General features: G+C 42.4%; 1 protein-coding gene across 2 annotated transcripts in view; it reads left to right on the forward strand.

Annotated features, from left to right (window-relative positions):
• PALLD (palladin, cytoskeletal associated protein) overlaps nt 1–16,345 on the forward strand; it is a 397,361-nt gene that overhangs the window by 350,833 nt on the left and 30,183 nt on the right. For both annotated transcript variants that reach the window (XM_047091561.1, XM_047091562.1), the window contains exon 10: nt 6,445–7,125. In XM_047091561.1, coding sequence (XP_046947517.1) covers nt 6,445–7,125 — 681 coding nt within the window. The remainder of the gene's footprint in view (nt 1–6,444; nt 7,126–16,345) is intronic.

Below are 16,345 nucleotides of genomic sequence, written 5' to 3' on the forward strand. Positions count from 1 at the left end.
TCTCTCTCTCTCTCTCTCTCTCTCTCTCTCAAAATAAATAAACTTAAAAAAAAAAAGAATACCAAACATTTTCAGTTGTCAACAGTCCATGTTAATTTCTGTTATGTCCACTATATTTTAGCAATTTTTATAAGAATCAGCGGCTATTATCTTTCAGCTGTTTTCACTGGCCTATGCAGCAACAGAAATGAAAATTATTTAAGGCATTTAACTGTGATGTGGAATTGATGCTTTTTAGATCCTGACCTCACATTCCTCCTGTAAAAAAAAAAAAAAAAAAGGCTAAGGCTGAGACACCAGCATTCCACCCCATAGATTCATCAGGCTTATTCATTATGACTTGCCAACACCATCCGAGTCTGTCCCTTATCGTATATAATTTAGTCAGGATATAATCCAGGTTTTTTTTTTTTTTTTTTTTTTGGTAAGACTGTAAATGCTTTGGACTAAATCCCTTAGCCTTCGCAAAGCCAAACTGCTACTTACGCACCCCATAGAGAGTTGCATCTCCACAGACCTCCTGAAGGAGACCCCTGTGCATCTGGGAAGCCAGCTGCGGGATTCACATTCTGAGGAACAGCTCAGGTCAGTGTCCGCCCTTGTTAGGAACACCACCACTACCTGTTAGTCCTTATTCCCTGAGCTACATGAGGGACACGGCCGTGCTTTGATACTCCAGAGACGTTCCCAGGAGGATTATGGATTGGTCCGCACTTGCTCCCTGTTTCTCATGGTACATGGAATGACTTCAAATAGACATCAGCTTTATATACGAAGACATAAAGAGCTACTGTTTTTCTGTAGCAGAGCCAAATGCAGTTCTTATTCTAAGTGGAAAGGACGAGTCTTTCTAAAAGAGACTGAAGTCATGTGCTGATTTCACTCAGGTCACTTCTTCCCTGAACCCTCCTATGTAATTAATTGTGCTGAGTCCTGGCTCTATCTAGAGAGTCAGGATGATTTACAAAAGGCTCAGAATAAATTAAAGATCAAAGAGCAGGGCTTTTGTAAAGAAACCTATGTCATTTTGCAATAAATGTTAGACACACATTCCTGAGAAGTGGTCAGTTTTAATTTGATTTTAACATTCTCTTGTTTATGGTACTTTGTAGAAAATCCAAATCTTTTATCCCTGCCCTCTCCCCCAACCTTAGGGGGGATGTGTTTAAACTCATAGTTATTTTTGCACTTAACAACCTCCCCAAAACCTAATGTAGTACATTCTCATTTGGCTTATATTCACTCGTTTTTATTATGTAAATGATTGTTCTCAAGACTGTGATTTATGGACCTTTTACCAAAGGGCAATAATAAATTAGTCCTAACCAAAGCAAGTTGTTAGATACTAACGCTCACCAAGTGGACCTTTTTTTATAGGATACGAAGACATGAAGTATGAATAATAGAAACAAGAGCAAGACAGTTGAAGTACTAATATAATAAAGTAGATGGAACTTAATCAGTACTCTCTGAACTGAAGCCCTTGTAGGAGTTTTATATTCCGTTTTATAAGTTCCCAGAATTAATATATTGAGTTCTCTCATAGATCTGATACTGAGCTAATCCCAGCTGGGGAGGAATGTTGTGGGAACACCCAGTTTATTCCCTAATTCACTTACCTACTTTCCTTTGAGAATTCTTAAAATTCCCCAGTCCAGTATGGGGCCCTCCTGTTGTAGGCCTGAATATACCGAACATACCTGATAAACCCAGCATGGTATCGAAATTGCAACCGGAAATTAACGACGGTTGTTGTCACTGACAGTGATGTGTCTGCCCTATGCGGGTGTTCAGCTGGGTGTTGGGAGGATGCTGGAAGTCACAGCCCTGGCTGTCAAAGTGCATGTAAATAGCAGGACCAGCACAGCTCTCCGTTCAGAGGGTGCAGCTTCTGCCCCGCTTTGTCATACAGTGGCTTCTGTATCACACAATAAAAAATGAAAGAAAATACATAAGCCAACAGCATATTTATTCTGAAAGCACGAATGTTTTCCAGCTTCACGATCCCAAGAGTTCCTCCAGACAATTATAAATACTCCATCTTTATTAACATGAGCAGGGGATAAATTACTTCTTGCGATCCAGACTTTGCTCCGGAGAGAGATACTGGGAATTCCCAATTTACATAAAAGTTGTTCTCCAGAAGTTTGCTTTCACATCATTTATTTTGAACTTGGGCTGCAGTTCCCCAGAGAAAAAGTGCTATGTAGTAATAATAAACTAACATTTTTAATAAACCTTTTTTGTTTGTTTATCGAGCACTTTAGAGAGAATGGTATATAGCATGAGGCTTTCGCGCCAACCGACCCTTCACATCCAGGTTCTGCCCTTAGACAAATTATTTGACCTCGCTGACCTATGGGGAATTTGTGAAAGGGGGATGAAAATGCCAGGTACATGACTGGTGCTGTCTCTCCTCTCCCACCCCTACTATGGCTTTCTGAGTACGAGAAAGCCACTACTTGCAGTGGGAAGAGATAAACAGGAAAATCCGCTTGCAGTAAGGAGAACATTATCTCCATTTTTTTAAAGGTCCATTTTGTACAGTAACCAGAATTCATGCGGTGGTTCTCTCCTGTTGTGGAACGTTTCTTGAGTTCACACTGTGAACCAGGCACTGTGCTCATTTTATCCTCGCAATTATCCCGCAGTTAGTAGCGGGTGGAGTTGGCTTTCAAGCCAGTACCGTCCAGCTCGAGTCTAGCTTCTTTCTCCTGTACCACACTGCCGCTTGGCTGGTTACGTTTTCCAAGGCTGCTTTAGTCTGGTGGCAAGACAGATGACTGAATTGGAAAGTAAACTGTGTTCCACATCTTTCTCTCTCTTTATCCCTGTCAGATCTAAATCTTGGCCCCATCCAATGGTCTGTACAACTGTTCTAGTTAAAATCTGTGTCCAGGGGTGCCTGGGTGGCTCAGCTGGTTGAACGTCTGACCGGCTCAGGTCATGATCTCACCGTTCTTGAGTTCGAGCCCCGTGTCGGGCTCTATGCTGGCCAAGCTCGGAACCTGGAGACTGCTTCAGATTCCGTGTCACCCTCTCTCTCTGCCCCTGCCCCACTCGCACTCTGTCTCTCTCTCTCGGAAATAAATAAATATAAAAAAATTTTAAATCTGTGTCTAAACCATTAGGATTGGGGGAAGGAGGCTCTTGATTTTCTATAATGCAGGAGGAGAATCCACTGAGTTACTATTTACATATTCCCTTTCTGAGCTACCCAGATCTTCTCATCTTTGCACCATTTCACCCTAAAGAGAATCAAGTTTGAGGTCAAATATTCTTAAATATATTCTTGAATATGTAAAACTTAAAACTTTGATGATTCAGATCTTTAAGGCCCTCATGCTGTGGTGACATAGAAGCATGAGGAGAGAAAGTTCTTAGAAGGGAACGATGACCACAGAATGTTTTAGTTTTTTTTAAATCACATTGGAAGTCGGGGTTCTTCCATGTTGACATGCCTGGTGCAGTTAAAGAAGCCAGACACAGACACAGATCTAACCTGGCTCTACAGGTTACTTGCTCTGTGACCTTGAGCAAGTTACCTGAAGTGTCCTCATTTGTAAATGGAGTGTGACAAGTGCATGACAAAAAGCCCAGCCCTCTCATTTCCTCAACTGTTGACGCCTTTAGAATTGCAAGAGGGGTAAGAGTAGAGAATTTCTTAGGTTTTTTGAATGAGGGTTGTGGTACAGGAAGGGGAAAAAGGCTGGAGGCGGGGGAGGTGTTGGTTGATGGAGTAGTTGTGCAAAGCCAAACACTTTAATATGATGCTCAAAGTGCTGTCCTTGCGAGTAGGGCTTCCCAGAACTCTTTAAGCCTAACAGTTCAACCTTTACCCAGTATTTCCAAGAAGTTAAGTTTCATTTTCAGAAAAAAGCAGAAAAAAAATGGGGAAACCAGAAAAGTGATGACTTTTTATAGTAGTATATCTTTTAAAGTAACTTCCAAAGGCTTTTCTGGAACCTCTCATTCCCTTTGTAACTTAATGAGGACGAAGAAAATGACTTAGAAGTGTGCATTTCATCACCTCAGAGTCCAGGTTTTAGATCCATTTAACTCCAGTATTCTTTAAAATACGATGATCTGCCAGAAATCAAGTCAGACACTTACTGATTCAGAATAACTATTTTACTTCCCTTCCCACCTCTCCAGTTCCCTGCATATTTTATTCTTCTTCCAGTGCAAAATGGAGTAGAAACCCTAGCAGAGTTCTTTGATGCAGCATCTGTCGGTAGCCAAATCACTGTAATGCCTGTTCATTTCTTGTGAAATGCTGTATTAATACTTTCTTGAACTGAACTGTCTAAAAGCATGTCAGCAGCTTTAAGCCCACATGGGTTAACAAACTTGGTGGTTGTTCTAATGGCCGAATGAGTAGGCTTGACTCCAGGAGAGTTAGAATACAGTGGTGGTCTGGGCTTTCCTGCCCTGGCTTCTTTGAAGACTGGCCACTCCCTAATCTTGGGGCAGGGAGTCCTCACACTAGATATAAGGAACGATATGTTGTCAGTAGCAACCCTGCTGGAGCCACCACACGCAGTTATTTGCTGATGCCAGGCCAAGCTTAAAATACCTTAAAACACATCGGAGGCTCTGGCCGTGGTGAGCCCAGCTGGCCAGAGTAGGGGAGCAGTGCCTCTGAGGAGGGCCATGCGGATGACTCCCAGTTCAGGTGCAGTCAGCCAAACGTTGAAGATGAACATTCGAGGACTAGGATGCATAAGTAGGAAATAAGAAGGTGATAGAACAGGCAGGGAGATCAGAAAGGAGATTTGGGGATTCAAGATGAGCACTAGATGATGGGGTTTAGAGCTGTTGGGTGGTTTTTTATGCATTCTATTCCTGGGCCAGTTCTAAATACGTGAATGCAGGAACACATGTGCTGGACAGTGGACCCAAACCACACCGACATCTGGAACTCAGCATCTGGTGAATCCTAGCAGTGTCATGGCTTTAAAAACGCTCCAGTTAAAAATGCTTTTAAAACGCTCCAGTTAAGTTCCACAGGACTGACCCCACAAAGTTCTTTGGTGTTGAAATCTTTGATACTCTGCACAGATTAAACATATAGGATCATCCTTATACTTCATACACATACTAGACCCACCTAATATATACTTTTCAGTTCCCAGGAAAGTATTTCTTGCTCTCTTTGTGGATTTAAGTGTAATCAGTTTACTGGATAATTATAGAAGGGAATGGAAAACAAGGGAAGGATGTTCCTACATCTAATGATACTTGTTAACAGAGCTAAAATCCTTTTGGTTTTTTTTTACTGTCAGCAACTTCAATTCCTTTTATTGCTCTGCATCTCTAAAAGCTTGATTTTGAAAATTAAATAATTAAATAATTAAATTAACTCAATAATTTCATTATTTAATAACATTAAATTTTATTAAATTAATTAAACAATTAAATTGAGGGTTTTGTGTTTTAGTTTCAAAAGGTTTAAAGTTAAGAGCAAAGTTAGCTTTACGTATTCATGATTGTTTTATCTGGTTGTTACAGTGCCACCTTCTGTTGAAGTTTCTTTTGACAGCCATTGGTGCACTGAATTAAAAATGTCTTGGATGTAAAATTCAGCTAACTAGGGAAGCTTGAGTAAAAGAGAGTTAGATTTTAGCTAATTGTTAGCTGCTTACTAACTTCTTTTGTAAAATCTAAAATTCAGACTATCTCTTCTCGATGGAAAGTACTTGGGGAATTAAAACTGCATTATTTATTATTATTAATAATTATTGTAATTTACTCCTTATTGAACACTTGCATATTAAAGATAGGTGTCATTTGTGTATTTTAGACATGGCACAAAATATCGGTGTGTATTAAGGTTTGTATAAATAATTGGCAGTTCAGAGTCTAAAATTTTGGGTGGTAGTAAATTTTGCATGTGTCTTTGTAGGTAACAAATGCAGAAATTAAAGTGGAAATCACCATGTGGTATTTATTAAATGCAGAGTTGATAGCACTAAAATAGGCAAATTGGATGAAGCTAGGTCTTCCAAAAACAACTTAAATGTTTCTTTTAACTTTCTCATTATGACAGGATTTTCTTCCAAAAAATTGGCAAATGAGAGGACCGAGAACTCATGTCAGAAATTTTTCTCTTCATATTTCTGGTTCTATTCAAATGAAATACGGCCCCTGGGAGTCAGACGTAAAATTTCCATCACTGAGATTTATTTGTAAACTGATTTGGATCATCTTGGGTAAAACTTCAATTAGACATTGAGATAACCGGTTACGCTTAGTTAACCTAGCGCTTCGTCCACAATCCATAACGGGCAACACACTTGAGGCTACTAACCGGTGCCTAACTCCGACCGGGTGCGGCCTGGAGCTGCCAGTCGCGGGGAGTTCCGTCCACACGTGATCCTCCCTGCCTCGCACGAACGTTCCCCTAGTTCCCTCTCTGAAGGTGTCGCTTTTCTCTCCCCTCAGGGACCCTCTGAAAATCCAGCAACTGCAGAACCAGGTCCGGCTGGAGCAGGAGGCCAGCGCGCGGCACCCCCCGCCTGCCGGCGCCCCGCGCAGCGCGCCGCCCTCGCCGCCCTTCCCGCCACCGCCCGCCTTCCCCGAGCTCGCGGCCTGCGCGTCGCCCGCCTCCCCGGAGCCCATGAGCACGCTCGCCTCCCGCTCCGCGCCCGCCATGCAGTCCTCCGGCTCCTTCAACTACGCGCGCCCCAAGCAGTTCATCGCGGCGCAGAACCTCGGCCCCGCGTCGGGCCACGGCACGCCGGCCTCCAGCCCCAGCTCCTCCAGCCTCCCGTCGCCCATGTCCCCGACCCTGAAGCAGTTCGGCCGCGCGCCCGCGCCGCCCTTCGCACAGCCCTTCGGTGGCGCCGAGGCCGAGGCTCCGTGGTGCCCGTCCTCGCCGTCGCCCCCGCCGCCGCCGCCCCCCGTCTTCAGCCCGACGACGGCCTTCCCGGTGCCCGACGTGTTCCCGCTGCCGCCGCCTCCGCCGCCGCTTCCCAGCCCGGGCCCGGCGTCCATGTGCGCCTCGCCCGCAGCCCGCTTCGGCCACAGCCAGACGCCCGCGGCCTTCCTCAGCGCCCTGCTGCCCTCGCAGCCTCCCCCGGTGGCCGTCAACGCCTTGGGCCTGCCCAAGGGCGTCACCCCCGCGTGAGTGGCAGCCCCACGCCCCCGCTTGCCCCGCCCCCTGAGCTCGCGGGGGGGGGGGGGGGGGGGGGGGGGGGGGCCGTGCCCCCTGATCCGCAATCCAGGGCTAGCCCTGGGCCTTTTTTACGAATTTCCATCCAGCCCGTGTTTAGCTTCTTACCACAGCAGCTTTGCCAGACTCTTCTTGTTCAGCTCCCTTACCGTTGCCAAGTCAGTACTTTCTACTCTGCACTAAGCAATACAAGATTCTGCTCAGAAACTACCCGAAGTCTATGCGGTGCGCCTATGATTTTGACGGTAGTGGCGCTGGCTACTATATAGGACGTCGTGCTAAGCAATTCACGTATGTTACCTCATTTGATACACTCCTGAGAGGTGTCCTTGCCCCACTTAGGGCTGAGGATTCCAGCAATTAAAGAATTTGCTCAGGGGCACATCAGCCCCCAAACTGAGATTTGAGTTCATGTCTGTCTGACCTCAGATCTATGCCCTAAACAACAAACTACCCAGATATTTGAGATCAGTATTAAAATAACCGTGGAGGGGGTGGGTTATTAAGTGTACGTTTCATGTTTTTGAATTATCTAAATTAACAGCATTAAAAAGCCAGCCTTTACGTAGACGTAGTGATTGAGCGGAAGAGAGGAAAACGTGTACGTGTCTTTGTGTTACTGATGCACGTGAGTGAGGACGTTTGCGATGTAGTGAAGAAGTGACCGTGCCGGTTCTGTCCCTGACAGTGATCTCTATGTAAACTACATGGAACCTCCAGCTCAGTTTTTCTATTTGCAGATTATCTAAATACCTGTCTTCCCTTATGTCACAGTGATGTGGCAGCCATCTGAAATCTTTAAGTAGGGAATCCGTGAGGATAAATAAGATAACATCTACAAGAGTACATTAAAGCCCTCAAAAGAAATATATAACGTAGGTGTTTAGCACATTCTGTCGATGACTAAAAGCTAGCACATGCTCATTTCACTGAAGAGTTCAACACAGGTACACGTCAGCAAAGGTCAAGACGTTTCCCACATCTCTGAAATAAACTCAGATCCTACTTCAGAGTCTCCCAGAATCCCAATATTGTCCAGAGAGAGAAGAAGGAAACCCTACTAAAGGGCAAAATGAGGGGCATCCCTTGGGTGGCTCAGTCGGTTAAGTGTTCGACTCTTGATTTCTGTTCAGGTCATAATCTCACGGCCATGAGATCGAGCCCTGCGTTGGGCTCCACGCTGGGTGTGGAGCCTGCTTAAGATTCTCTCCCTCCCTCTCACTCTGCCCTTCCTCCCTTCATGCTTGCACCCAGTCTCTCAAAAAAAAAAAAAAAAAGAATGAGAAGACCTTAATTCAGGTTATTTTCATTGATATGAAAAAGTTTTCCATTCTCGGATATACTGACACCACCTTAGAGATGAGCATTGCTATGTTTGACAAGGTGTATGAAGGAGCTTCAGGTAGCAATATCATGTTTTGATAAGCACTTTCTAAATGTCGATTATATGAATTCTATATTTGAAATCTGGCTTCTCAAATCCGTATTGGAAAAACCTCAGTCAAATGAATATGTAAATAGAATAAAGGAGGAGAGTTTGTATAGTAACGTTGTGATAATGGGCTTCTACTGAAAGTTGAATGAGTCAACTTGCCTGAGAAAACTTGCTTTTTCTCTCCTACTTTTTTGTTTTCTTTTATTTGGCTGCTAGGAAATGAAGTATTATCTTGCCACAAAGAAGCTCACTGTTGGATTCAAAAAGTGGTAATTTGTTGCAGGACACTGTTTTGTCCCTCTTACTAGGAAATGGTACCATTTCTTGCTTCCCAGGAAGATAAGTACTCATCTGTGTAATATTTCTCCTCAATGGTGTTGGGTGGTCATGCCTTTTATCATCGTAAATAGTCTTTTATCCTCTTAAGTAGAAATAATAGATTATTCTGATCTTTGAAATTCTCTTAAGAAGGTATGCAACTTCAAGAGCGTACCTCAAGTAATAGAAGCATTTGTTTATCAACATGTATCACAGTTATTAATTTTATGGAGTAAAATACTGTGTAATTGTTATCACTAAAAATTCTAGCAGCTCCTGCCATTCCTTAAAAATTAATGGAGAAGCCATGCTAATTTTGTGGATCCTATGGAAAACTGTACCCAAAGATAGACACTGTGACACCAAAGATAAGTGGCAGTAGCAGGCTACAGATTTTTAGCTCGTGCTGGTCCAGTAAGCCCTTATTATACAGTTACCCTTTCGTCTTCAAGGAATTTTTCCTTTTGCTAATAAATCATACATATCTGAAGAATTCACTCTTCTGATTCGATATATGTGACTTTTGGAACATATTTTTTCCTCTAGCATTTTGTGGGATCCCTCATTTGTATTCTGAATTAAAAATGAAAAGGTAGTTGGGGCGTCTGGGTGGCCCGATCGGTTAAGCGTCCAACTTCAGCTCAGGTCATGATCTCACGCTTCGTGAGTTCGAGCCCCTCATCGGGCTCTGTGCTGACAGCTCAGAGCCTGGAGCCTGCTTTGGATTCTGTGTCTCCCTCTCTCTCTCTGCCTCTCCCCTGCTCACGCTCTGTCTCTCTCTCTCCCTCTCTCTCAAAAATAAATAAAAATTAAAAAATTTTGTTTTTAAAATGAAAAGTTAGCTTTTATCCTTCACAATAATCCAAATGATTTGCCCAAGACCGAATTTCTGACCTCTTTGAACTTGTAAGAACTGGCCAACTGTTGTCAAATGAATCTTTTAAATGACTTTCACTTATACTTCACTGGGAATTTGTGATTATGATAGCAAATTCAGTTTTGCTTATATGTATGGTTTCTCAAGTTGAATGGTTTTGCCATATTTATCAAGCGCCGGTAAGTAGGTTGATTATACATGATTCAGTAAGCAGAAATACTGTATTTTTTCTTTGCCCTTCTTGTTTTACCAAAATCTTACATATAAATATCACTTATCTTAGTTTTCTTAATCATCAGTTGCATACTAGTTGTTTTATTCTGTTTGTTTAGCAGTGTCTTTGTTTTAATTCACGAAAGGTCACGCACTAAGGTTTTAAATAGTCTGTGGAGATAAGGTTCTGTTTCTCACATGCCTGGGTAGCACAGGTCAAGTCAGGAAACAAAGGCCTTGGATGCCAGTGATAGACCACAAGGTCAAGAAGGCCGGTGACAGTGGGCTGCGGTCAGACTCGCAACAACAGTATTTGGTTGTTGGCTGATTGTGGTTTGGGAACTTCTGCACATCCAATTCCCCTGGTGCCTTCCTTTCTTCAAACAGCTTCATTCTTCCCGAGGGTTACTGGGGTCACCAGCAGCTTCTCAAAGCTGTTGACAGACACAAATGTTAAGTTGACTAAATCTTTCAGATGGAGGCAATGAGGAGAAAAGATGCCTTAGAAAGAAGCCTGTTTGCACTTTGATAAAAATTAGCGTATTCTATTCCCCTCTCAGTCGCTGATAGTTCGTTTTACAGCTTCCACTGCTGTAAGCCTGTTCCTTGACACAGTAAATCAGCCCTGCAAAATGGTGGCAATCTAGAGGATTCAGGAACCCCACCTAGGAATAGTGCAGCAGGTCTGTCTCTGCTGGTCTCTGAGTGGCTGTACCAAGTCTCGTGGTGAAGCAGGTCAGAACTGTCCCCGAGAACGAGACTGGCGCTTGTTGGCACTGCATTTTTTGCCCATCTTCACATTCCTACAGTGTGTTCTCATAAGGGAGTGCCATATAGCCACAGTGCTACAGTGTTTCCTACTCTTAATTTCTTCCTTTGTATAAGGAGGCCTTTGGTTTGAAGTGATACCCCATGTTTGTCCAGAGTTAAATCGTGTGTCAGTAAGAGCTTTTATATACGTGTATTAATGAGAGCTTTTATTCTGTAGGCGCCCAGCTCTTTACAGACATTATCTCATTGTCCTTCTCTTTCACCCCGATTTATAAGAAACAGGTAGGTGGGGACACTATCATCACTCTACATGCAAGGTGAGGGCACCAAGAGGTGAAGCGATTCCCCAGGGTTCTGGAATAAGCCTAAGCAAAGAGGGAGTGACTTAACCTTGGCTGTATTGCCCAGGTTGATCTCAGTTAAGTCTGATGTCTGCTATTTCTTGATTAAAGAAAACGGCTGCAGACCAACAAAACAAAATCCCCTAAGTCTTAAGAAACAGTTTGTAAAGATTTATTTGTGTTTTAGGCAGTTTTGAAGTCAAGATAGTGGTTAGATAGTAACTAACAGAAAAGACAAAAGCTGCATTGGACTCTGCAGACATTATCTCATTCTTGTCTTTCTCCCCCCTTGCAGGAAACAGGTAGGTGGGGGTAGGTGGGGGCCTTGTCGCTCCCCATCAGAGGCAGAGGCCCAAAGGGGTTGAGGACCTTCCCAGGGTCTCATTATTGGGTTCATTAATGTCTAGTATCCTAGAGGATTGCACAGAAAGTTGCATCCAATTCTGAGCAAGTATTTGCTAGCAAATGAGTAGGCAAGTTTTCGGGGTCTGCTGTGACTGATGATGATCTGCTGAAATGTCTGCCCCAGGAACAGGTCAGAATCAGACCTGCTCATCTCAGATGGCTCTGTACCAAGTAGGTATAGTGAACACACATGTGTGAGTATATCCTTTAAAGAACCCAAAAGGTAACGTGAAGAGAACTTAATATTTTTATAAAGTCACCTAATTTTCCTTTAAGAGCTCAATTTATCCATTTGTACTCTAACAGCTTGGGCTTTGTCATAGAATTTAGTAAGAAAATAGAATTGATATACAAAAATGCAGTTTGGGTATCTTGGGCTCTTTCATATATTAATTCACATATTATATTCGTGGATATGAGGGATACCTAAATGCCAACATGTTAATGATTTTGCTTCCTCTGAAATGTTGTGGAGTTTAGTTATTATTAGATATCACTGAATATGAGAAGAGGAGAATAAGAGGACTTTCAGAAGTTGTATCAAGGGCAGGATGCTTTCAAGATTATTCAGTAGCCAAGAAGAAAAGAAAAAGAAAGAAAACCTCCCAGGATTTGGTGGTGTTTGAATCTGGAAGATTTTACCTTCCAGATGCATGTGTGTGTGCTTGAGAAGTTCTTACCCCCAGCCACATGAATATTATTTTAAAATGTTAAGTGACTTACTGTTTAAGCTAGAGTAAACAGATCAGTAATATTTTTTGCACAGTTGGGCTGAATTGTGTATACACTGAAGTATTTATATTTCGTGTGGGAGGCTTGCATGAATTGTTTACTGGTTAAGATTTGCTTCTGAGGATGAGTTTTTGTGAAGAGTTGTGGTTTTAGTAACAGTTTACTTTGAATAAGCATTTAAGCAATTTCATTTTTAATTGTACAAACCATCATGAAAGGAGATCACCTCTTTGTCATCAAATTCTCTTGTTAAAATTTCCTAATGAGTTGTTGCTCTTCATTTATCAAAAGTGGTGCCACTGGGGAGAACCAGCCACAGCCATCTTACATTAGGCTCCAACAAAGAATTCGTCTTACAGGAAAACAAACTCAGTTGCCGAAGCTCTGCCTCAAAAACTTACAACTATTTTTCTTTTCTACTGTAACATTATATAGGAACCCTTAACTCTGTGCTCAGTTTTTAACACAGTTGCTTGAAGTGTTTTCTGAATTATGTCAGTCCAAAAGAGATACTCTCTGAAAAAAAAGGTTCCATATTAAAACAAGGGTGAGAAATATTGTGTCCTACCCCTCTTTCCTCAGGGTTCACAATGCCCTGTTGACCTTGCCACGCTCATTCAGGCCCTGAGACCTTTGCACTGCCTCACTCTCCCTCTAGTCTTCACTCTGTCACTTGGGCCTCAATGGTTCTGTCATCTCCTCTGACCTGTGATTGACTGCACTGTGTAATACAGTCATCCACTCACACTCCCGTCCTTTCATGGCACTTACCACCTCCTGCTATGCCCTTCCTTTCACTCTTCTGTTTCCTTTCTCTCTCTGCCATCCCCACCATAGAATATAATTTTTCTGAGTTCAGTCCCTTAGTTTTACAGGAAAATAAACATGGTATTGCTAGCACTCAGAACACAGCTGAACACTGAAAAGCCAATCAATAAAGGTTATTTGCACCTTTTTGGAAATTGGTCAAGAGTTCTTGGCATCCTTTTAAACTCCTTTATGTCTTTCATTCCGTTCTCCTTGGCCAGTTTCATCTCTGTGATTCAGTTCCATACTGGGTAGTTTCTGTTGGCCTCTCCAGAGCCCCTCTTAGTATGCCAGGCACAATCTAAATACTCAATATGTATTAGTTCATGTCATTTTCCTAATAACCCTATAGGTACATGCTATTAATACCCACATTTTACACTTTACAGAGGATGAAACTGAGGCACACAGACATAAGTAACTAGCCCAAGCCCCAGTGTTTTAGGGAGTAAAAAATAAGAGATTGTCCCTTCTACACCTTTAGTCATGCTGATTCAGAATTCCTTCCTCTCCCCCCCCTCCCCACCTGTCTACATCCTTATGATGGTTCAAGATCCTGGATACTGCCTCTTTCACAGAGCCTCTGCAGTCAGTCTAGCCAGCGTTCTTTCCTACTTTTTTTTACTCCTATTGCTCCTAGAATCACCATGACATAGTTTGTTCCTTAATTTATTCTCCCAACTTATCAGCCCCTTGAGATCAAAGGCCACCCATTAGGATTTGGCTATCTTCTTGTCACATAGTGTTGGGACTACAGTGATGTAGCTTTTGTTTTATTATTTTTCGTTTTTATGTATAGAACTTCTGCCTAGAATTCCAAGATGTCATCAGGTGACACAATCGCTTGTCTTACAAACCAACTGTTGAATTTCAGGCTTAACAGAACTCATATTGATGATTGCCTAGCATTGTGCCTTGCTGTATACTCAGTAATATTTGTCAGTGACTGTTAGACATTTAAAAATCTTTTAGTTGATTGATTTGATTTCAGTGTTAATTGTTCAGAACCAAGAAATTACGTGTACCTTAAATTCTGTGAGTCAAAGAAAATGTCTTTAAAATGGCGGGGAATAGAGATGAAGCAAATGCTCTTCTAATGCTTGTGATCTTGATACATTTAGGGAATCACCTTGTTAAGAGAAATATAGAATGGCCAGGGTTTGTATTTGGGTCAAAGAGTAATTTTAATTGTACTCTTTGAAACAGTAAAATACCTGGGTGGCAGGGATCCAAACCAAGGTGAATGGCTTCTCTATGAAATGTCCTAGGGCAGGTGTTCTCAGGTCCCTTAAAGAGTCAAAGATACTGAGAACTGCTTTTTAAGCAACAGGACTTATTCTGTTGTGAATAGACAGGTGTTTACTTGTTCAAGGGGACTTGGGACTGTCTTTTACAAAAGCAGTTCCCTGTTTATATTGTTTAGATGATCTGTTCTGCCCTTGATAGCCGCCCTTTGCCCCTTTCTTTCTTATTGGTGCAAGGAACATGGCTCTCAGTGTATTCTGCCTGCAGAAACACAGTGAAGCTTCTGTCATCAGAGGCTGCTCATCATCACGGAGTTGTGCAACTCATTTATGTTGTCAAGTGTAAAATAATGGGAACCTGTGTGTTCCCAATAATAAGTGATGTAACACAGAGCTAGCTTTAATGTTGCCTTTCAGGTGACTTCAAAACCTACCTCTTCCAGTTCTCAAATGTAAGGCTTTAGTCAAAAGCAGTGTAGAACTTTTTTTTCCCCAAAACTGTGTAATTTGTATTTGTTCTGAGCCTAACTTATTTACATGTGGTTTGATTATATGGATGGCTTTGGCATAATTTTTCTTGCCTGAGGAGGGAAGAGAGAGGTCAGAAGTGAAGATAGTGTGTCCATTCACTAATTCCATGAATGTTATTTGAGGATCTGCTGTTTGGCAGGCATTGTCATGGACAAAAGAGGCATGGTGAGAGAGGGACAATTTAAAAAGAACGTACATTAATAAACTTTGATAGGTGCTATGAAGAAAACAAACATGTTACAATACAACATGGGTAGACTGGGTCAGGGTCCTCCTTTCCAAGGAGACAAAAAACTGAAGCCTGAAGGCTGATGACACTGTCTTGAGAAAAAAAGGGAGAAAGGCTCCAGCTCAGGGAAGCTGGCAATGTGTGCACATTTTTGTTAACCGATTATATGGTCCTAAAAATTGAGGTTAAAAATCACTATTTCTTTGGCTCTTGTTGTTAATATGTCACAGCTTCACTGCCCAGCTCCTTAAAATTCAAGATCAACTCCCAGTGAGTAAGATACAACGAAGTTTGACCTCATTCTTGATATTCAGACACAGGATATCACAGTATTTTCTTTAATACCAATGTTTAACACCCTCCCACTTGAACTTTGGGGCAAGTGACTAGAAAGAAAGGACCTGGAAAAGCTGTCAGGGTAGTTTCTGTTATAGGTATCAGAAGATTAAATGCACATGGTTTATTGATTTACATAACTAGTATGGGGTCAGGCAGTTCCACGGTGGGTTAAGGGCTCCAGGGTCTCTGTCCTTCCAGACGGTCATCATTAGCCCCTTGTTGTCAGCATGGCTGCAGCAGTTTTGCGCATTTCCTTTTGACATAATGGCAGCCGTTGAAAGAAGAGGTGTATTTCTTCCTGTGTGCTTCTTTTTAGAGATGAGAAATTTTTAGCTAGAGCACCCCCCCCCCCCTCCTACCCTCATTTCTCCAATCTCACTGGCCAGGGCTCCATCACAGGTCTCTGGCTACACTAATCACCATCCAGGAGATTGGGACCACTCAAATTAACTTAGATCACTCACCCCTGAGTTTAGGGAGGTGGTCACCTTGGGGAGGTGGTCACACTGAGGGGTGAACACCCAGCAAAATCAGGGGAAGCTCTGCAAGGAAACAAAGGGGAATAGACCGGAGGAGCCCAGGCCTCAGGGCTCAGAGTATTACTGATGAGGGCCGAGTACACAGCTGTTACAGGATGCTTATGCTTTCTCTTGCATATTTAGTGATTGGCTGTTCCCAGCATTTTGGGGTGAAATGGTGAGAAGCAGAGGGTTTGGTGAACTTCAGTGTTAAATGACATCCTCAGCCTTACTCGTGCTTTCTACCATATCAGTAAGGTGGTATCAGGCACAGGATGCCTTGACTCATTTGCAGTAAATCTTTTTTTTAACTTAGAAATGTCTTATCATAAAACATATAATCTAAATGAGGAAGCATATACAATGTATATATATAGTCTAAAAGAATAACAATAAAAGTCATACCTATTT

This window comes from Lynx rufus, unplaced genomic scaffold, assembly GCF_022079265.1.
Source record: "Lynx rufus isolate CCGP_SWC_20201006 ecotype Redwood Valley unplaced genomic scaffold, mLynRuf1.p SCAF_3, whole genome shotgun sequence".
NCBI classification, from domain to species: Eukaryota; Metazoa; Chordata; class Mammalia; order Carnivora; family Felidae; genus Lynx; species Lynx rufus.